Here is a 22,217-nt window from a genome sequence, read left to right as displayed (position 1 = left end):
CTAAGCGTATAACAAGCGAAGGTATTGCTACCGTAAATAACTCCATCAGGTTGGCAATTATTCATATAGCAAGGTTCTTTAGACACAGCAAAGGAATACTTACTTCCAACGTTTCGATGTCTATCAGACACCATCATTAGGGTAGAATGAGAGAGGGGGGATACAAGCCGAGCCACGTTTGGGACGGCATTTTTGCTGCTGCAGCGCCACCTACATCGGCTATAAGTAGCAGCAAGAAGCTTGGTTTCCAGTCATTTTACCCTGATGATGGTGTTTGATAGTTGGAACGTTGGAAGTAAAAATATAAGTACCCCTTGGTTGTGCTTAAAGAACCTTGCTATGAGGAAGGTATTGCTACATTCAGAAACACACTTCTGTATTATTATTATCAGCCGTACCAACCGGGACTGGAGATTGCAACTTCGAGTCGTCTGATATCTGTGGCTACACACATGACCGGACACACGACTTCGACTGGCAGCGACATCGAGGTAGTACCTTATCCTCCGGCACAGGGCCGAGCCAAGATCACACCACAGGCACTGGTGAGAGATGTGCTTCTATTGGTTGTTTATAGTCACGTGAGAATGACGTAATTTTACCGTCCGCCATGTTGTGATTGCAATCTCCAGAAGCTCATCAGCTTCAATTGGTATTAACATCCACAATAGATATTTTCACATGGGTGCGTATATGTTATAACGATTTATATGATACATTGAATAGTGAAAACGTATACTATTGTCCATGTTATTCAACCAAATGTATCTATTTGATAAAAACAAAGCGTTTGGGCTGTCTTTACCTTTCAAAAAGTTACTTGCTCAATTGCAGTATGTACCATTGACATCTCTTATTCGGACCCAGGACATGGTAAAATGTTAAATGGTACTGTACTGCACCCTTCCATTTTTTCGCGCCTTAGTTTATTGTAAGTTCTTGTTGGTCACTACCGTAGCCGATAAATACAATCAAATAAACCCTTGATTCAACATGCATGGTACTTCTGCTCTAGCTGCGCGACACCCTGAATGGAAAGCTTTTTTTAATACTTCTCTTGTTTTTGCTAAAGGCTACTACATGTACATGGAAACGACATTACCGGCAACAGGCGACAAGGCTCGACTTGTCTCCCCGGCCATCGTAGGAGGAGGTACGAAATGTCTCCAGTTCTGGTACCACATGTACGGCTCACGTACCGGCACTCTGGCAGTCGTCAACAAAGTTTACGACCAGACCACTCTGGGAACGAGACTGTGGTCGCTGTCCGGTAACCAAGGCGACGCCTGGAAACGAGCTCGAGTGACGCTTACACCAACCGCTTCTTATTTTCAGGTAAGATAGAAAAAATATCGTGTACTTGCTACTGCTGCTAAAAGTATTTGTATATTCACTGGAAAATTCAGTGCGTAGAAGTCTATGTACTAGATGTATGCAAATGATTTAGCCACTAGATGTGTCCTTACTAGTATTTTATTTCGTTTGGAAAAAAAATTATATTTTTTTGTCTTTTCACAGATTGTGTTTGAAGGCACAAACGGCGGGTTCTTCTCTGACATCGCCGTTGACGACATAGACGTTGACGACGGAAGTTGTCGAGGTAATAAAACCTAGCAATTGTTTCCATGATTTAATGATCATTGTCAACAATAAAAAAGCACTCCGAAATATCAAATGATAACTTCCTTAGCTTGAACCGAATAAAGAGACAACCATTGCTTTATTCACACCCGTCCGACGTTTCGATGACCGCCTGTCACCTTCTTCAGGGCAATTCTGACTGGTTCACATTGCACTGCAGCATGGGTATCGCTGCTCACAGTTCAAAACTAAATATAAACTAATTCAGGGACAGTATTCTTTAGTTAAGAAGTACAAGAAATTGTTAATTCATTTCACCGTTACTTGACAACTGTTATGAACGTTTTAAACTCCCTCGCGTTTGGGACCGCATTGTAAATATTTTGCATAAAGCGGCCTGTACATATGTCAGCTTGAACTGTTTTTCTTTGTAGCCTGTTCTTGACTCATTGCTCTTTTACAGACGTGAATGAGTGTCTAGTGGATGCACAAGCCTGTTCCCCGCATGCGCAGTGCACCAACACGGCGGATGGGTACGAGTGCACATGCCGCCCTGGGTACTCTGGGAACGGGCATCTCTGTGAAGGTAAGGGGAATGTCGGACACCATTTTGGTTTAGCTATTTCTGTTTACAAAACTTTGCTTCAGTGTAAAATAAAGATAAGAGAGAAGAGAACTTTATTGCACGACAATAATCTACATGATACAATGTATGGCAACAATATATAAAGTACAAAATAGAGGTCTAGAATAATTAATGCTTAACAACCAAGTTAACATAACAATAAGGGCAAACATAATCTACGGATATCTATAGGTATGGATAAGTCGACATATTGGGTCTAGCATCTCATTTACACTATTGGTTCTAAGGTATAAGCATTCGTGAAAATATTTCCCTACTTGAACACAGTGAGGGTTATCCCCTTCCAGAATGTAGTTGAATTTATCTATAGAACAGAGAGAAGCAAAGTCTTTAGAGCAAGCGGAAAGTAATGTGAACATATATATATATATATATATATATATCAAATAGATTTTTGCACCAAGTATGTTTTGGACTATTACAAGTATCTAACTGGCCTTCACTTTTTTCTACATCATATTAGCATTACCGACAACTCGTCCGCCTACAACAATAGCCCGAACAACCGAACCGGCCACGACTGCCCCTGACACAACTGCTGTTATAACTACGTTCGAAACAGAAACAACCGTTGAATCAACCACACATGAAACCACTCCACAAGCTGAAACTACCCTTCCTACTGTAACCATGGTACCAACATCCAATGACAACGTCCTGTCAACAACTGATGTTGAATCCAGCTCAGATTCAGACAATACGGGCATCACCACTACCGTATCATTGTCAACGGATAACACTGAGTATCATACAGATGGGCAAACAACTACGATGGTGAATCAAACGTAATATTATAAACATGTAACATGTTAGCTTTCTGGAACGTCAAGGTTGTTGACAGTGCGTATAAAGATCGAATAGTTCTTATCAATAGTGCATAAAGATCGAATTGATGGGCAGAACTTAAAATATACGTACTGTCAACAGCAACCACCTTTCTGGAATCGTGTTGTATTGGCATTGCATGCATTCAATTCGCTTAGAATCATCTATAGTGCCGGTTTGATAAAGATGAGTGAATTAGAGATTCCATACAACAAAGTTCTCTTTATTCTAATCCGTTTTGGGACGTATGCCTTTGTTTGAGTCACACAAATGCCCACAAATGGAGTTGAATAATGTTTAAATGTCAAAAATGTTGGGTATCTGTATGTATTCTGTTCTGTACCAAAATTATCATCTACAGATGAATCATCTTTAGTTTTGTGAGTGGCTCCTTTAAAGTGACTATGATTTTTTTTTACTTACAGGAAACTACGGATCAGAGTTCTGTATCCTTCCATAGTGTTTACACAACCAGTACATCAACTGTTACACCGGATATTACAACACCAATAAAACCATCGACTTTCACAGCTACATCATCAGGTACTAGTAAATGATACAGGCTTGTCAAAATGTAGAATCATTTTGAACAGAATCAGTACGTCACGTACCAAACTTAGCAGTCGGTCGAACAAAAGCTTTAGTCCAAAATTTCCCGTTATATTTTCGTTTAATTTGGCCCAATCACTGAATCCATTTCTGTGTTAGGCTGGATACAGGTCGTTTCGCCATAATGTCAGTTCGCCAACGCCATTTCGCAATGACTTGTGGTTTGTGGCGAAACGACTTATTTTGTGGCGAAATGACGTTGGCAAAATGACATTATGGCGAAACGACCTGTTACCGTTAGGCTGAGCCTTGCAAAGTTTTGTATGGACGAAGACTTCTCCCAATATTGAGCTACATACAGCCTGAAACACTATATGTGAGAAAACCAGATTCACAACCATGTATGATATTATAATATTCCTCATTTGTATATTCATTAGAAGTGGTTAATAGATTTTTTTCATCAATCAGTGACTGTTACTAAAGGTAAGCAAACGTACATCCAAATTTTCGATGGCTATTCAGTCCATCTTGCTCACGGAGTGACCTAGTTCTCGCGAGAGTTGCCAGAACTTGGTCAAGACTTGCGTGGATCTTTTGCCCCCCACCCCGCCTCCTTCTGGAGTAAGTGTAAGCAACTCTCGCGAGAACGTTTGCATACCTTTAATAACAGTCACTGATTGATGAAAAAATTCTATTAACTGTGAACATACGTGACTAATGAATCTCTTCAACGTCATTAGGAGTGAGCTTCAGCACTTCATCGTCTGTGGGGACAGTAAGTGGCTTGAGTGCTCAGCAGACCCTGATGGTTGTAGGAAGTGTTCTTGGGGCAACACTAGTGGTTCTGTCGGCTGCCCTGATCTATACCGTCATACGCAACCGTAAGAGGTAAGACTGAAGCAAATAAAAAATATACATATATATAAATAGATAGATAGAAAGATAGATAGATAGATAGATAGATAGATAGATAGATAGATAGCCATCAAAAAAGAAAAAAGAATGTAAGAAACAGGGACAAATGATAACAATGTAAGATGGCAATAAAGACAGAAAGAAAGGTATGAAGAAAGAATGAAGGATAGAAAACCGTAAAAAGAACGAAGGAAAAAAGAAAGAAATGAAAGAAAGAAGGAAATGAGGTAACCAAAAATACTTCCTATTTACGTAAATATTATTGCAAAATGATTAGAATTTTATAGTTCCAGCATCACGAATTTATGTAAGATGAAATATTGTTGGAACTGTGTAATGCAAATCGTAATTTACTTTAAAAATCTACAATCCTTTTTTGCTAAGATAAGGCATTTGTACAATTAAGAACTCGTGTTATTTAAGTAAAAATGATTAACTAAGACAATTTATGTAATCGACGGCACTATTTAAATAATCGATGGAAAGCATCAAGAATACATCACTAGAAAATGTTGATAAAATTTGGCAATCGCTTGACATTATTAAACTCCAATTTGTTATTTTCTCACACATCGACGTACGCGTAGTTTCCTTAATTTCCTAAAATGTTATAAATTGTGTCAACTGTCACGTCTGCGTTGTTTCTGCTAAGATTTTATGCCTATTTCTTTTTCTTATTCAGCCATGATCTTAGAGACATCATCGAGCGAAATGGAGAAGTTGCAATGGATGACATCAGTGACGAGAAACTAAGCGGGTTAGTTTCATTCATTCATTTTATATCATATCTAACATCTACTATTATAATTCCACCAGGTGCCATAAAAAACGGGAAAAAAAACATTAGTATAGAGGTCTTCCCAAGATTGTCTTGAATACCGAATGTTAAATAACGTAAATAGAATGCAATCTAGATATTTTGGTTTTGAAGACAATCTTGAGAAGGCCTCTATAACAACGTTTTCTGAGGTGGTGGTATAATGGCACCTTTTGGAATTATGCGAATGTATGTTACCAGGGAAAAACAAACTCAAGCTCCTACCTGCTTTTCAGGTGCCCCTGGACATGATTGGGGTATACATTGAGATTGACTTAGGAAAAAGGTAGCAATGTTCTAAAAGTATAATATACTTCTTTAGTCCGTTTTTGAAAGCTGTTGCTGTTGTCTGTTGTCGCTTTTCAGTAGATATTATATAGTGTCTCGTGATTAAAAAAGGAATATTCAGATATACTCGTTACAACATTCAAGCACATCTCAAAATTGAACTCAAATTCAATATAGATCTTATACCAAAAACATACAATATAAGCTTTATAACCTTTTCTGAGGGTGATGATCGGTATAGGGTTAAAGGGTTAGTATTAGAGTCAAGGAGTTGATGTTAGGGGTTTAGGTAAGAAACAACTAATAGAACAAAATGAAAAGTAGTGACATTCATCATATGAAGGGTAGCATGGAATTTTATTTAAAGAAAAAATAGATAACAGGGATATCTAAATCGGGAGGAAGTCGATTGAATAATTGATGTATGAACTGTTCCATATTCTCATCTCAAACTAAATCTCATTTCGCCCAAAGATTCCACAACCCTTCATATGGAATTCTACAGGTTACTATCAGGTACAGTTCTTTTTTTAATATGATATGATAGAATTTCTTTTCAATTCAAAGCCGATTTTATACGTTCATTTCTGGTCTTCATTTGAATAGAAATGTTCATTTGACTTGTCTTTGTCCTTGACTTTTCATTTCTAGTCTTCATTTAAAGAAAAATTGCAGTTAATTCGACTTGTCTTTTTCAGGAATGATGTCAGCGACATTTAGCGAATTATCTAATCCCTTATCCACGATAGAGAAGAACAGCTAGCAGAGACGGACACAATGATTTAAGACTTTACAAAGGGTTTGCCTTTGAAGGATCATATCGGATATTAGGAATGAAGACAAGTCAATGATACCACAGACAGCAGAGAACTAAGGCAAATAGAGGAATGCAAGAACGCCCTAGTCTCCAAACAGATCCTACAGTGCAAGATAGTATCAAAGCTGGCCAAGGAGTATAGTCGGCGAAAGAGCACAGGGCACCGGGGCGTAACACTCCACGGCCGGTATCACTCTTATCAATCTTATACTACCGTACGGTAGGATCTGCTCAGACATTACGAAGTCTCCACTTGCTTGCCTGATCGCAAGGTGACAACATATATCTCGACAGTCGTACTCGTGTGAACTGCATGCCACATTGCAGAAATAGGATTCCTATGATCTCCGAAAAAAAAGATTAGAAGCAATTTAAGAAGAGGATAGATAACCTTTTCTTATAGCATTTGCTTAAGATGAAAATGGTGAGATAGCGAAACAATCACTCTCTGTAACCCAAACATGACTATGAGGTGAATAAGACCACATGACCTGAAAAGCTACTCGTGGTACTAACCGGACTAATTAAAGGAAATGACTTGGCGAACATTTTTTAGGCTCAAGCATCATGTTGAGAATAAGGTGCAAATTAAAGATACCTGTGTCTGATTTTTTATGAAATAAGAGGCCGAGAATTTAAAGTAAAGTGCAGTTTGAGTTTTTCATCATGATCATTATTATTATTATTATCATTATCCGAGCGTGCTTGTTGCACGGATGGCCATGACTCTCTCCCTCCATCCTTCCCTATCCTCAATAGCCTTGGGCAGTTCTTCAGCCGAGCAGCCAGAATCATCACAGATTTGATGTACATATGTTTTGCGTGGTCTACCTCTGCTTGCATGACCATGTTTGGGAGTCCACGGCAGAACGTTTTTGATTAAGAATAAAGGCAATAGTTTTAACAATTAAAAAGTCGTTCTTTTGTCATTTCTTCATTCATAATCAAATAAAACCTGCTTGCATACGCTATGGCGTTTTTCAATGCCTGGTACTGTCAGTCATAATGACATCATGTTAGTATGTCTCCCAGCTGTTTGTCCACATTCTGAAGGGAATAGTAGTTCAGGTGCAAATGTGCACTTGGAAAAAAAGATCCAGTCTGTATGATATAAAGACTATATGGTATCAAAGCGTGGCTAAAATGCAGTATTTACTATCAAGGTTTACCGGTAACTAGTACTGTCTGTCATGCTGACGTCATGTTTGATATAGTAATTTGTCCACACCCTACAGAGAACAGTAGTTCAGGTGCAAAAGTGTACTTAAAAAGAAGATCCAGTTTGTATGATATAAAGAATATTTGGTATCAAACCGTGTCCAAAATACCGTATTTACTATCAAGGTTTACTGGTACCTAGTACTGTCTGTCATGCTGACGTCATGTTTAGTATGCCTTCCAGCATTTGGTCTACACCCTGAAGAGAGTACAGTACTTCAAGTGCAAAAGTGTACTTACAAACAAGCTCTACCCTGCATAATATGAGGACTTTCTGGTCTCAAACCGTGTCTGAAATACCACATTTACTATTAGGGTTAACCGGTGCCTAGTACTGTCTGTCATGCTGACGACATGTTTAGAATTTTTTCCAGCTATTGGCCTACACCCTGCTAGTACAGTAGGTCAGGTGCAAAAGTGTACTTGCAAACAAGCTCTAGTCTGCAAAATATGAAGAATTTTTGGTCGAAATCCAAGGTACCGCATTTACTTTGACCGATTTGATCATGACCAAGGAAGACCATCTAGGAAGAGAACAGAGACTACATTGACCTCCAGTTTTTGTGCCAGATATCTACTGGGTCAGTAAATATCTGATTGATGTTGTCATGTCAACAGGACAAGTTGAACGAGAATCTTCCACGTAATTCAGTGTTGGCCTTTGGGGAAACTGACTATCAAGTTTTCTTTTGGTCCACAATATGGCGAGGTAAAAGATAAATACTAAACTAGAAAGGCGGACATTTGCTTGGGTGCAAATACAGCATATTTCAGCCATACCCATTCCCACGCAACATTGGACTGTTACAAGTCACCCCTGCGCAATAATGGAACATTTTGACTGTAAGTTATCCCCAAAAGAGAACTAATATTGTGAATTGATTCCAGGTCAAAACAGAGCTTGCTCAATATGCCCCGGGCCCATATGGAAGAATATAATCTTCCACAGGAGCATAACTAATTGTTTTTTAGAATCGCGGCAGCTCCTATTTTTCCGAAAGTGAAAAAAACACCGCATCTTCCATTCAGAAGATTTTCATCATGAAATTATATGAAGCCATTCAACAATTTCCAGAACAATAACTACGTCTAAGTACCGTTATCAGCTCCTAGTGATGTGGGTACATTTTTATTGCAGTGAAGATTTCTTTTATTCAAGTATGGCATGCGTTTTAATAATTATCAAGCAGGTGCAAGTACTGTGTACTCTCCAAGCTGAGGTTAGGCTCCGGCTGTTTTTTTAACGTTTTTTTTTAGTCGTTTTTATCGGGCTTTCTATTTTTTTTATATCTTACTGTGTCATAACCTACTGGCTGGCGTACTTCAAGAAAAATGACAAAATAGAAAGCCCGATAAAAACGACTAAAAAAACGTTAAAAAACAGTCGGAGCCTACCCTCTGCTTGGAGAGTAGGTACTGTGTAGTAGGAGTGTTGTTTTTTTTTCAAGCTGAAAACTTAAATCTTCTTCTTGTTTTGTATGAGCCATTACATAAACGGAGACGTCTTGAATTTTTTAAAAAAGAATTTACCGGTCTTTCGCTTCATTTCTTCTTCATTTCTTTTCTGAAAAATTCCAGGACCAACAACTTATTATTAATAACTTGATACATGGCTTTATCTATATATTTCATTTCCTTCTTTTTCAAGTATATCCTCCTGCATACCACTGTTTAATTGTTTTACTTTGTATGTAACAGCCAACGGGCGTAATCTTGTTGTGTTAGTGTTATAATTTCCTGCTCGTAGCGTGCGAGACCCGGAGGATAGGAGTTTCTACCTTGTTCAAGGGTTTCTTTTCGGGGGTCAGTGGTGATACCCTGGTACTGGGAGTGTTTTATTGGGCTAAAACTCTGGCAGTTTAAAGTTACTTATTAATTTGAATGTACAAAGTTTATTACCGGCATAACGTACCTGGTTATCCTAGGGCGGCGGCAATATTGTAGGGCCGGCCGCTAGGAGCGCGATTTTAGTCAGGCTATACACTCTGAACCTGTCAACATTTTATGGATCTCGGGGCCTTGACCTGAAATGAGGTCCCGTGTTGGAAAAGGCATCGTTTGACATTTGGGTATGAGTTCCTCTTACCCTGGAAGCCAGGACCGGGTAGCTAGCGAGTTTTCTTTGGTGAGCCAAGGCAGTCAAGCCCGCCGATCTCAAATTAGCGCTCAGGGGAGTTTAAGCCCGAAGATGGACCTCATCGGGCTTAAACTCCCCGGGGCGCTAATAGGAGATCGGCGGGCCTGACTGTATTTGGCCACCGAATAAACTGTCCTAGATGCCCGATCGCGGCTGGCCCCCAGGGTAGGGTCCGTCTCATTTGAATAGCTTTTATTCTATTCAAAATCTTGACATTTGGTATTCTTTCTACAATTACTATTAAACCAACAAACGACACGCAATGCCTAATGGCATTGTCAATATATTCGTTCTGCAGAAATGCCTATGCCACTTATGTAGTTGACTTTTCACCAGACAGAGTAGTTGTCACCTACCGAGTTGATTGTGTCACATTTTTCCTGAAATCTTGCCGTAAATTAGTTTAAAAATTGGTCGGCATTTTTGCGTTTTTATAGGCACAAGCAATAACATTCGTAAGGCTGATAATGATACTGGCACCATGTGTACATGTACGGTTACTATATTCTACATTTAAGTCATTGGTATAGGACATATACCTTTCCAAGGACGCCCTCTCTTTTGTCGACAGAAAGAAGACCATGTGACTAGAGTTGACCTTGTTGGCTTCTACCTCACAAAGTAGGAGGTCACCTGTCATGTTGATTTTGTGAGGCATTGGTTTACGAAAAGACATCTGTATCCAGGTAGCTTCAACCGGTACATGGGGTGCGAGTATTTATTCAGATTTGTTTAGCATTTAATGTCTCCACTTGAACATATTAAATGGGTATAGCATCGTCAACAGCTTTCTTAATAAGGCAAACATATGGCAATCCTTTCTCAAAGTTTGTTATTCTGCGTGAACAGACACAACAACGAGTTTTTTTTCGGACTGTATCATTTCTAGTAGTAGGTAATGAGATTTTGATTTCAGGTTTTATTTCATATGTTCGATGTAACTTTTGCCCAAAAGACCGGACTTTATCGTATTCACCATGTGCTAAAAGTCCATATTTGCCAATCACCTCGTATGGTAGATTATAACTGTAGCGAACAAAATTGAAAATGGTATCTTCCAAATATTAGAAATTTTGCACGCACCGTTAAGAATGGGCGTTGCTCTTAATTCGAGGTCACTAAACATTACAATTTACTACAGTTTGCTGCTTCTAAATCATCTACAAGTTCTGCCAAATGCGACTTCATGTATCCATCCGCTTATTCATCTTGTGGTTTTGCTCTGCCAAAATCATGTAAGTTTTAAAAACAAAATTATTCAAGGGAATTGTTTATCAGCACAGATTGTGCAGTCACTTCTGGCTATTGACAACCACATGACGTTGGTGAGGATATAAACAAATTATATTAATAGTCGGAATGATCAGCGCAATGAATGGGGTTATTGCTTATTTCCAGTGAGTCTATCCAAACTACCGCAGTCCCAAATTATGTAGTACAGGTAAGAAAGAACTAATGCCGAGGTAGGGCTCACCTCACCTCACCTCAACTTACCTCACATTCACCTCATGTTACCTCATTAGTCCCTAAGGCACATTTTTCTCAGTATTTCGGCAACATGTTATCGTCTGACCGGTGCGTATGATCAGCGTCTCGTCATCACCACAGATTTTGCAATTTACTCGAACTTATTGATATTTCAAGAGACAATATGACCCATTGAACAACCTATATATGTATTAACACTTAACAATGAGACTACGCTAAGATTAGCAACAATTACATTCTACCTGCCTGAACTGCAGGCTGCCATTTTACGCGAACACGCCCCTTTTTAAAATTGGCCTATTATCTAGAAGTGTGTATAAAATTGAGGTCCGCCTCCCCTGTGAGTCATTCTGACACAACTCTGCTACTCTTAGACAGGAAACTTTGCTATCACTCCGATCGTCTGGCTGGTGTGAACAATACAATCACCCTTCGGTAAGCAACTTCATTATCAAGTAGGTAATTTCTGTTAACTTGTGTTCTCAATCACTAGACTACATTTATTACTCCTCATGTTGTAGATATTGACACCTTTTGTATTCATATACCCCTAGCACTACTAAAGAAAGGAAAATACATTTTACGTTGTCAAATGCCTTCATAAAATGCTAAACTGCTTCCTTGTGACGGGCACGTTGTACACTCTGAACCTGTCAACATTAAATGGATCTCGGGGCCTTGACCTGAACTGAGGTCCCGTGTTGTAAAAGGCATCGTTTGACATTTGGGCATGGGTTCTTCTAATTTGAACAGCTTTTATTCTATTTAAAGTCTTCGCAGTTTGTATTCTTTCTACAATCACTATTTTGTACACGGTTCTTAAACCAACAAACGACACACACACCAATCATGGCGTTGCCAATGTATTCGGTCTGCAGAAAAATTCCTATGCCATTTTTGGAGTTGCCTTTTCACCACACAGAGTAGTTGTCACCTACCAATTTGATTTTGTCATTCTTTTCCTGAAATTCTTGTAAGGGGCACGTTGTACACTCTGAACCTGTCAACATTTTATGGATCTCGGGGCCTTGACCTGAACTGAGGGCATGGGTTCTTCTCATTTGAATAGCTTTTATTCTATTTAAAGTCTTCACAGTTGGTATTCTTTCTACAATTACTATTTTGTACACGGTTCTTAAACCAACAAACGACACACAATACCTTATGGCATTGCCAATGTATTTGGTCTGAATCTGAATCTGAAAAGACCAACATTTTGGCTTTTTAGAAATTGTTGTGAAATTTCCAACGAGTAAAAATTGAGTTCTTGGGCAGCATCAAAACAATACAATGTTTCAAGCTTCAAAATAACGTAATTTTTGGCTTAACTTTGTTAGAACTCAATTTTAACTCGTTAGAAATTTCACAACAATTTCTAAAAAGCCAAAATGTTGGTCTATTCAGATCTTGTTTTGTTTTGACGACACAATAAAAATGGTTTGAGTGACAATGCCGTAAAGTATGCCGATTTCCGTGTTTTTGAGATGCGGAAATTGGGGAAAATGGCCAGAAAACTCTGTTGGCCCGTTACCATGGCAACAAGGAGTTTTGATCTAAAAAAGGCTATTTTGAGGGGTTGTGGACCAAGTACTATCACTGTGCAAAATATAAGCCAAATCGATTTATTGACCTTTGCCACCATTGTTTGATCCTTACAGACATTTGCTCTTAATATTTTAGATGTTGTGTTTGAAGCTTGTGCAGTCACTTTCAGCTACAGAAAACGTGACTTTGGTGAAGATATAAATAGATTATAGTTATTTAGCACAAAGAGTAGAGATAAGCTAAATGGGAAGCCATGTCAAAGTCTTAGGGAGGTATGCACCGATGTAAACTGTATGTCTGTAACTAGTATCAACTGAAGTCAATCGTTATCGTTCTCCAGATTTATACCGGTAGGATCTGGTCACCATAAGGAATTACTACAGTATTTGACAGCACGACATAATGTTTAAAATACCTCTGTTATTATTAGAGACAAATTGATCATTGCGTTGATTGCGCCCTCCCAATAGTTTTTAACACAATAATACGTTTTGTATGGCTTAAAAACGGCTGCATTAAAGAGCATCTGCAGTTTGTTTTCCTTGCATATATTTGACGATGAATTTATGAATCTGTTTACAGATGAGTCCTGACATACCTACTGAGATTAATTGGAAGTCAGCAGCCCGCCCAACATCTCCGAAACGGGGGAAGATGCCAGTAACAGCCACATGAAGTGGAGATTGTGTTATACAGACTAGCAGATATGCAGCATCTAAGGAACATCCTTAAGTCGGGCCTAGGCGTTCTACTCGCACTGTTGGTTGCATCTGGAGACGCGCTGACTTCTATCCTCATGCGTCTTACCAAACTGGGTGGAGTACAGAACTTTCAGTCTATCTTCTGGAACCAAGTCGCGCAGATGATCTTCGTCTTGTGTCTTACCATTGCCGTTCGACCCAAACTCAGAAGGGAAAGTTGGAAGGAAACTGCCGTTTTGGTTGTAGGTGGAATACTCCGCATTGTAGCAACCGTGTGCTTGTGTCTGTCTTACCTTAATGTTTTACCAGGAAACACGTGGTCTGTTGTGTACGGCCTTGGCCCCGTCCTCACCATTGGACTATCAAAACTTATCACCAAAGAACGCCCGAATGCCGTACAAGTGGTGGGTATGTTGGTTTGCACATCTGGGGTGATCATGATCGGGGTTTCCATGAATACCAAGGAGGCTAACAGTCAGACTGTGCAACAACAAGTACTGACTTTACTTTATCCAATCTCCGCTAGTGTTCTCTTTGCGCTGTGTTGGGTTTTACTGCGATGGCTCTCCAAAAAAGGCGTTCCCCTTGTGACACACATGTTCTACTACAGCATTAGCGGTATCCTCCTCTTGCCTCTTGCTTACCTTGTAGAGAAGCCGGAGTGGAGTTTTTCTCTAGATACATGGGGGTTACTAGTTGCCCAAACGCTTGCCTATGCTATGCAATATCTCAGTAACGCTGCCGCCATTCATAACGAAACCATCTTAACAGTTCAGATTTTGAAGGTACTAGCCATTCCTATAGCCTTTGTCTTGGGCTTCTTCCTTCTTCAGCTGGCGCCTAACGTTCTAGAGATGTGTGGTGGAGCTATAGTGACGGTAGGGGCGATTGTGGTCGGGCTTTGGGCCTGGAGAATGAATCTTCAGCAGCAACGTCGTGAAAACAACTCGGCCCATTACCAACTCGGCCCTGTCAACTCGGCCCATACCCCTGTTAAACTCGGCCTAACGACATGGTCAACTCGGCCTAATGCCCTGGTAAACTCGGCCCATCGTTCTGGTCAACTGGGCCCAACGCCCTGGACAACTCTGCCCATCGCCCTGATCAACTCGGCCGATCGCCCTGGTGAACTTGGCCAAACACCCTGCTCACCTCGGCCAAGCACCCTGGCTGGTCAACTATGCCCATCGCCATGGTCAACTCGACCCAACCCCCTGGTCAACTCGGCCCACCACTCTACTTACCTCGGCCTAACACCCTACTCACATCGGCCAAAACCCTACTCAATTCGGCCTAACACCCTGCTGAACTCGGCCTAGCACCCTGCTCAACTCGGCCCAACACCAGAGGCAGTATTTTAGACATAACCAGACACACTATTATAATTTTCGAACAAATAACATTGAACCTTAATCAGCAGTTATTTCAATTTGGGGCTTCAAAAACAGGTGTATGATGGTATAGCTTGGATTGGAATATGCCTCCTACAGTAAAACGCCTAAAAGTGAGCTGAAACGTTGTGTATCATTTCTTGGTGATGGAAATAATCTATCTCCTGGGAAAGGGATGTCTGTGGATATACAGTTATCAAAGAACTTCAGCCCTGCTTATTTTTTTTCGACCACGATTCATCCGACTCGGAAGGGTGCTGTCTACCTATGGTCACAATTAACATTCAAGTGTAAGTAAACTGTGTTCTTCTGAACTTAGAATGAAGTCACATTTAAATAAAATTGGAGTCCATCCTGTCACCAGGGCCCACATAGGCCCACCCTCCGGCATCGCATCAGTTACAACATACTCCCGTGGAAATTTTGTCTGCACCACTTGTCTCTCCATGAGGGCTTCGTCAATTGGAATCAGTCTGACAAAACCACCGGGATGGTTTTAGTTTCTAAGACGGAGAAAGAGGGTTACAGTACCAAGGACTCCAAGTCTGAAACCTTTGGCCGGGAGATGGCTCAATGTAAGCCTGTGATCTATAAGACCACCATTAGAAAGAAGCAGCTGACGTGCAATAAGGATATTTTAAGAAACGTGAAACTATCTGCGCGAAGGAGTTACTGAATCCCAATACACTTGGGCCTATCAAATGTGTATATTCTTAATATGGTGACAATAAGTTGACAGTTTGAGGACCAAAAAATAGTTGTTCTGACATCATAATTTAGTTATGACCTTTGCCAAAATATTATTCATGGAAGCAGGTGGCCTAAGGTTCAGCTCTTTGTCAAATCTTGATAACTTTTAAGAACAAAAACACCATGAACATCAATAGTTAGTTATAGTTAGTTATAACTATAGTTAGTTACAACATAGATATATGTGGAGAAGGAGACCTCAGCCAACCGTTCACACTTACGCCACATCTTCAGAAAAGACGCTGGAGCCGCATGTTCCCCGTTTAGGAGCTTTATTCGAACCGACACACAACACGGATGACTGCAGTGTGCAAGATGTCGCGGTAGCTTGAGGGATGAATCTACTCTACTATATACTGCATACTTCTCAACGGATGGACCCTCGCTGTAGTATCATCTGGAACTCCGGACCCAGAATGATCCCGTACATCACAAGAAAGCACCGAGAAGCAAGACGAGCCCTCTACAAAGACGCATGCTGGACTAAACCATCGCCGCCAAGTCGAGCACAAGGAAGACACTGAGATACCACCGAGTGCGCCACGAAACTACCATCACTGCCCACCGGCACACCAGCGAGAAAGGGAAGAAAGGGGACGTCATCCACAAGTTGTCCAAAGCCCACTAGATGCTGAGAAGCCAGAGCTACACGCCAGAGCAAGATAAACAGCTGAGGGAAGACAAGGATGACTGCAGTGTGCAAGATGTCGCGGTAGCTTGAGGGATGAATCTACTCTACTATATAGTTAGTTACAACATAGTTAGTTATCTTACACCATTTAAAGGCCTGCTTATTCGAGTACAGATTAGCGGCGCGATCGAGAAATGGAGTACAGTTTCCGGATGTTACATTAAATTGTAAAGTACTAACTACCTTGTGTATCCAAGTGAATGCTGTATGTAAACGCGGTACATGTAAATGTCCAATTGCTGGCTATGGAAATTACGACATGCAAGTTTTAGCCGGTAGAATGTGACAAGCGTAAAACTGAAATGTCAACTATTTAATCACATTGTCTCGCAGGTACAAAATGCGCATTGTTTGTACGTTTGGTGGCCGGTAAGCGTGGGTACAGACAATGATCTGCAGATAAATAAATATTTGTGCCGTTCTAGCCTATAAGGTGCTATTCGTCATTACTAGACAATATCAGAAAAATATTAAAACGTGAAAAGATGCCATTCTACATACTAGTAGTCATATAAAGCTTGTTTTAAGTCAGTGGAGTCTGGAGATATTCAAAATTGGTCAGTTGGTAAGGTCATGAAAAAAGGCAGATTGTGCTCCAAGTGAAAAGAAAAACGTTTTGAAGATGATCCCACCAGTTTAATCGATTTTAAATTATCAATTTGCATGACTCAATGAAACGCAGAAATACACTGTGGTGTAGTGGTAGCCCAGGAATTACTAAGGTAAACTATTGTTTGAGAAATGAATTTAGTTGATATAGATGTGTGACCATGGATTGGTGGCGGTATTCTTGTCTTGCTTGCCTGGGGCCCATCATGTTGATCATTAAATAGATCATCAGAGCGAGATGAGGTGAACCGAGGACAAATGATCACGGGTCAAGGCAGTTCACGCCACTGCTGTTGTGCCTAAACTACTTGTGTAGCATAAGGTGTGGTTCTGCGGTAAAACAGGACTGAGGTGGGCTACGGCAAACGCAACACTCCTGTACGGGGCGTGGTAGCTAGTGGTCCGCTGTGGTAAAGGTGTGGTTCTGCGACAAAACAGGATTAAAACGGGCTACGGCAAACGCAACACTCCTGTACGGGGCGTGGTAGCTAGTGGTCCGCTGTGGTAAGGTGTGGTTCCGCGGTAAAACAGGACTAATGTGGGCTACGGCAAACGCAACACTCCTGTACGGGGTGGGGTAGCAGTGGTACATTATACCCCCTCACATTATATACGATCTTCGGACGTACTTCGCGATCGCAGGAAGGTCGGCTGCTTTTAAGATCTTAAGATGGTCTTGCGTATTTTTCGTCAAAAAAACTGTCTCCCTTAAATACAAGCGAGGCTCGTGCGATCGACGGTGAATAAATCTATGATAATGAACCTCCCATGACCTCTTGCATGCGGACAAGGTAACAAAAAAAGTTCCTCAAAAAGGGTAAGAGATCAATAAATGTTGCCGGAATCTTTTAACTAATGAATGGAATGCGCGGGCATAATAGAAATGACACAAGAAAGGAAAGTGTGTTACAAAGCCAGCCTGCATACTACTACAGGGGCCACAATATTAGAATTAGCCTCACATTCACAGAAATTCAATATTTGCAAACAAACGGAAGTCGGACGAACGTCGCCCGAACGTTGCCCGACTGACGGGCGTTCGCCATCCGATTTGCGCTCGATGATTAATAACTATGTCTGTGCTTTCCTATCGGTCTTCAATCGTTGGATTGACGGAAGACGCACGATCTGCGACTCGGTAACGAGCTCTGCGACCTCAGAGATCTCCTACGACTTTTCGCTTATGTTAAGAACATGTTTCGCTGCACTGCGACCATCGTACGACCCCTGAAAATCGCCGGAGATCACTAAAAATCGCAAGATGATCGTGAGAAATCCGGACGTCTTACTCACGAAGATGTCATTTAGAGCCCGTAGACTAGTTTTTCGATCGATTTTCGCCTAATGTGAGGGGGTATAACCACAGCGTACCGCAAGCTACCACGGCCCGAAGAGGAGACATGCATGCGTGGGTCGCCTGATACGTCGTGCGCCCGCCTGCGTCTCCCGGCGATTTCATGACTGGCTTACAGGAAGACTGTGCCAAGTTTTTACGTGCTATTTGCCATCAATTTTCTGATACTATAGCTATTACGAGGATAGCGCGTTCGGGCATAGGGCCCGAAAATGTCCCACACCCCTGGCTGCATTTGCTTACATGAACGCTACGCCTAGTAGTAAATGATTGCTGAGACTCTTAAATACATTGCACAAAAATCCAATTAGTGTAGTGACTGTAGCTTGTAATGTATAATAATGTAAAACATATTTCGATTCACTCTCGACCCTGATTTGCCATGGAAACCAAGGTAGGACTCTCCCCAGGTCTTATAAAACATGTCATTATGTCTGCTCAGTCAGAGGAAAAATTTGAACGACGCAATATTTGTTTGTAATACCCCCTTCCCACAAGGACGGCGCCCTCGTCGTGCTTTTTCTCACCTCAAATTTGACAGATCACTCAAGGAATTGTATTGAAAAAGGCTTTTTTTTACGCTTTTTATGCGTATTTTGTTGTCTATTCAGTCACACTCGAATCGTCTTGGTAAGAATTAACTGTTGACAAGTCATATGTAGTATGTTGAATAGGTGTAGAAAGTCAACTCTATACACAAGATAAGCGGTTTTCTGTGGGGGATATATACGTGCGGATTCTCCTTTCCTCGATTTTTCGATAGATGAGTAGGCGATTCCCCCTCCCTTTCTTATGAATTTATCAACCAGCCCCATAGCGATGAAAATCTCAGCGTGTAGGACGTACCATGTCACAAGTAAGTGACCTTCCAACATATTTTTAATGTATTCGACTCTTCAACGTCTACAAAACATCAGCTGTATACGCTCCTGTAAAGGTAGCCTGACTCGTAAAGGGACAAATGTCCCTTCATTGATGTTAAGTCAGGAAGAATCTAAAACAGTAACCAGCTACAGGACCCGCAGTGACGGATTCTTTTGCAACTTCGTAGCAAGCTCACTAATATAAGAGCCCAAATGATTTCAGTGAGCTCTTTAATGGTGTGTGTAACGAAATAAAAGTTACGAACATGCGCAGAGCAAAAGGTTATTTCTAAAATTCACAACTTACACAAATGATTTGGCAACTTGTATCGAAATGTTGGTGTCATGTGTTACTGGCAAGCTTAACTCACTTGCTAAAAATTAGTCCATGACCTCAAGTGCCCGGCCATGCCCATTTTCAAAGCCTTGAGCAAGTGACGTTTATAAAAAACACACAGTCGTCTATTGGATCAAACGCAACACCCTATTGTCGTTGCACAAAACGTTTCATTCGATGGATAAAGGTCCTTCGTAGATACAAACATGTACTGTATACTTAAAACAAAAAGATAGGGGTCCTAGTGGTGCGGTCTGAAACGCAGCTCGGTACCGCGCACGTGTCTGCTCAAGCAGAAAGAGAATAAAGAAAGAGCCAGGGGCCCGTGTTGCCTCGGGCGTTAGCTGGGCTGTACTATTGCGACATTTCGGAGAGGGACGGAATAATGCTCTAAAAAAATCGCAGAGCAAAGGTATCAGGATAGATGTACAATAATTACAAATTCAACTAGAAAGGCCGACATTTGCATGGGTGCAAATGAAGCATACTTCAGCCATACCCATTCCCATGCAACATTGGACTGTTCCAAGTCACCCCTGCGCAAAGGGAACTAATATTGTGAATTGATCCCAGGTCAAAACGGGTCTTGCTAAATATGCCATTTTTATTATTGTCTGAAAGTTTGGTAGTCATACTATAAGTGGTTAAGGAGTTAGCCTCCAAAGTTTGTTTTAAAAACTGCACACACATTTTTGCTGGGGTCCGTTTGGACCCCAGAGGGACTGAACAAAAACTTTCTTTATAATTTCCACATTATTGTACCAATTTTTGCGAAAACTTAGGAGAAGGTATAAGACATATTGACTGACAAAGTCACGGAAGGATTTTTTCTTCAGATCAAACATTTTCAAATGGCACTTCAAAATGTACGCCTGGGGTCCAAATGGACCCCACTCGGGTGTTTGAGGGTTAAATGTTGTAAGGGTCGCGACTGGGTCTTGGGCAATCATAACATATCATGTGAAAGACGATGGTTAGTGCTGTACCCACTAATCTTTATGCATATAAATATTTCACAGGTAAGCCAATTGTTTACTAATAGCTTTAAAGTTCAAATAATTCTGAAGAGAAATATTGATGAGATGAAATAATCATTCTCGCCACTGTCAAACTTTTACGTATCAAAAGTAAACGCAAACTGGCCATTTTTCCCGCGTTTTCCGCCAAGTAACATTTTCTCGATTGTCTCAACTAACCATACCAAAGTCAAATCTGCCGAAAATGATTGATAGTGCCATGCGGAATGTTGGTAAATTCAACAAAAAAGACTTGTATTCTAACGTTCAATGCACGCGTACCGTCTGATACCGTCAAATGACCATGTCTGAACTCTAATTTGTCGCAAACTACAATCTTAAACCGGGCGCAGGGTGACATATGGCCACTGTAAGGCCGTAATATGCATGTGTTTCTGTACATACGGGATTTGAAGGACCCGCTTATGAATATTTATTAGCATTCGCCTTCCTCGTCACTGATTGGCTGATCGTTAAATCAATTAACTATCCCTGAAGCCCAGGTCGTTGCAGGTGTGGCGCTCTGTGGGGTCACGGGAGTTCACGGGAGGAGGTCGAAAGAAAACCAATTTCCCCTTAGAAAAGTACTAGTGCTGAAATTAATCATTTAAAATTGTTTATGCCAAACATTATACTTGGATCATTTTACCAAATATACAATGCCTATCTATACCAAATTTCATGTCATCTAATTGTAATACCTGGGTACAGGGGGCCAAAATATACAATTTTTGTCTAAAAATGACCCAAAAAAATTGACAAAATCTTTTTAGAGGAGGATATGAAAAAAAAAGCTAATCGATGTATTGGCCCACTCTACCCTTGTGCCAAATTTCTGGTCATTTGGTCCAGAAACGACGGAGATGATTCGATTTGAAAATTTGACAGGAGAAATAGGAAACATTACGAACACAATGTATTTCACCATACTACGTATGGCTGAAATATAACCACAAAGAAAGGTAAACAAGTGCTTTTAAAAAAAGCTGGCGTTTCGTCTACGTTTATGAGTGTGAACTGTCTTTTTCTTGAAGTAAAATCTGTTAGAAAAAGTCACTCAAGGGCTGTTGCGTCTATAAGAAAAATTGTTATTTTGGAAAGGAGTACTGTTTAATAGCTGGTCTTGGCTTACAACTTTATTTTAAATGTACAATAAGTTCATTATAAAATCTATCAATATACTCAGGTACTTATGTACACTTGAAAAAGCACCATCAGCACTGTGACAAGATTCTATCTAAATTGACTACCAAATGTCAAACAAATATCCAAACCAATTAACAGCTACCTCATCTCTATTATACTGGTTTCCGCATTTACAACATTTCTTCCTTGTTTTCCTGGATAATTTTGCTAATATTCATGAAAATTTCCATACTTTTGTGTCGAGCGGTGTGACTTTCCACATCCGTGTTGTCTGAAAACTTCTGAATGAAGTCGATACTGAACAATGAAGCATTTGCTACTGTAAGAAAGGATCGCTGTTTTTGATGGAGTTTCATGCAAACAACATCAAGAGCCTCTGTTTACATCATGAATAGTAGTTTAGTGGCGAGTGTTTTGTGAGAATCATCTTACCGCGCATAGGAGCCGCTGTACGGTATTTTCCATTACCATGAACAGAAAAATTCGAATGCCGGGTTTGGAATCTATGAAATCCTGTTCATAAGACAAAG

The 22,217-nt window shown here is 40.5% G+C and overlaps 1 protein-coding gene across 1 annotated transcript in view; it reads left to right on the top strand.

Moving 5' to 3' along the window:
• The window catches only part of LOC118429202 (MAM and LDL-receptor class A domain-containing protein 1-like), a 7,587-nt gene extending 1,404 nt beyond the window's left edge, over positions 1-6,183 (top strand). Inside the window, exons 3-11 of the mRNA XM_035839664.1 lie at positions 393-545; positions 1,073-1,335; positions 1,519-1,600; positions 2,045-2,167; positions 2,691-3,001; positions 3,478-3,595; positions 4,345-4,492; positions 5,202-5,276; positions 6,099-6,183. Coding sequence (XP_035695557.1) covers positions 393-545; positions 1,073-1,335; positions 1,519-1,600; positions 2,045-2,167; positions 2,691-3,001; positions 3,478-3,595; positions 4,345-4,492; positions 5,202-5,276; positions 6,099-6,168 — 1,343 coding nt within the window. The 3' untranslated portion in view covers positions 6,169-6,183. The remainder of the gene's footprint in view (positions 1-392; positions 546-1,072; positions 1,336-1,518; positions 1,601-2,044; positions 2,168-2,690; positions 3,002-3,477; positions 3,596-4,344; positions 4,493-5,201; positions 5,277-6,098) is intronic.
• Positions 6,184-22,217: the final 16,034 nt, after the last annotated feature.

This window comes from Branchiostoma floridae, chromosome 13 (genome assembly GCF_000003815.2).
Source record: "Branchiostoma floridae strain S238N-H82 chromosome 13, Bfl_VNyyK, whole genome shotgun sequence".
Taxonomy (NCBI): domain Eukaryota; kingdom Metazoa; phylum Chordata; class Leptocardii; order Amphioxiformes; family Branchiostomatidae; genus Branchiostoma; species Branchiostoma floridae.
Note: the sequence above shows the minus strand (reverse complement) of the source record. Positions and strands in the feature narration are given on the sequence as shown.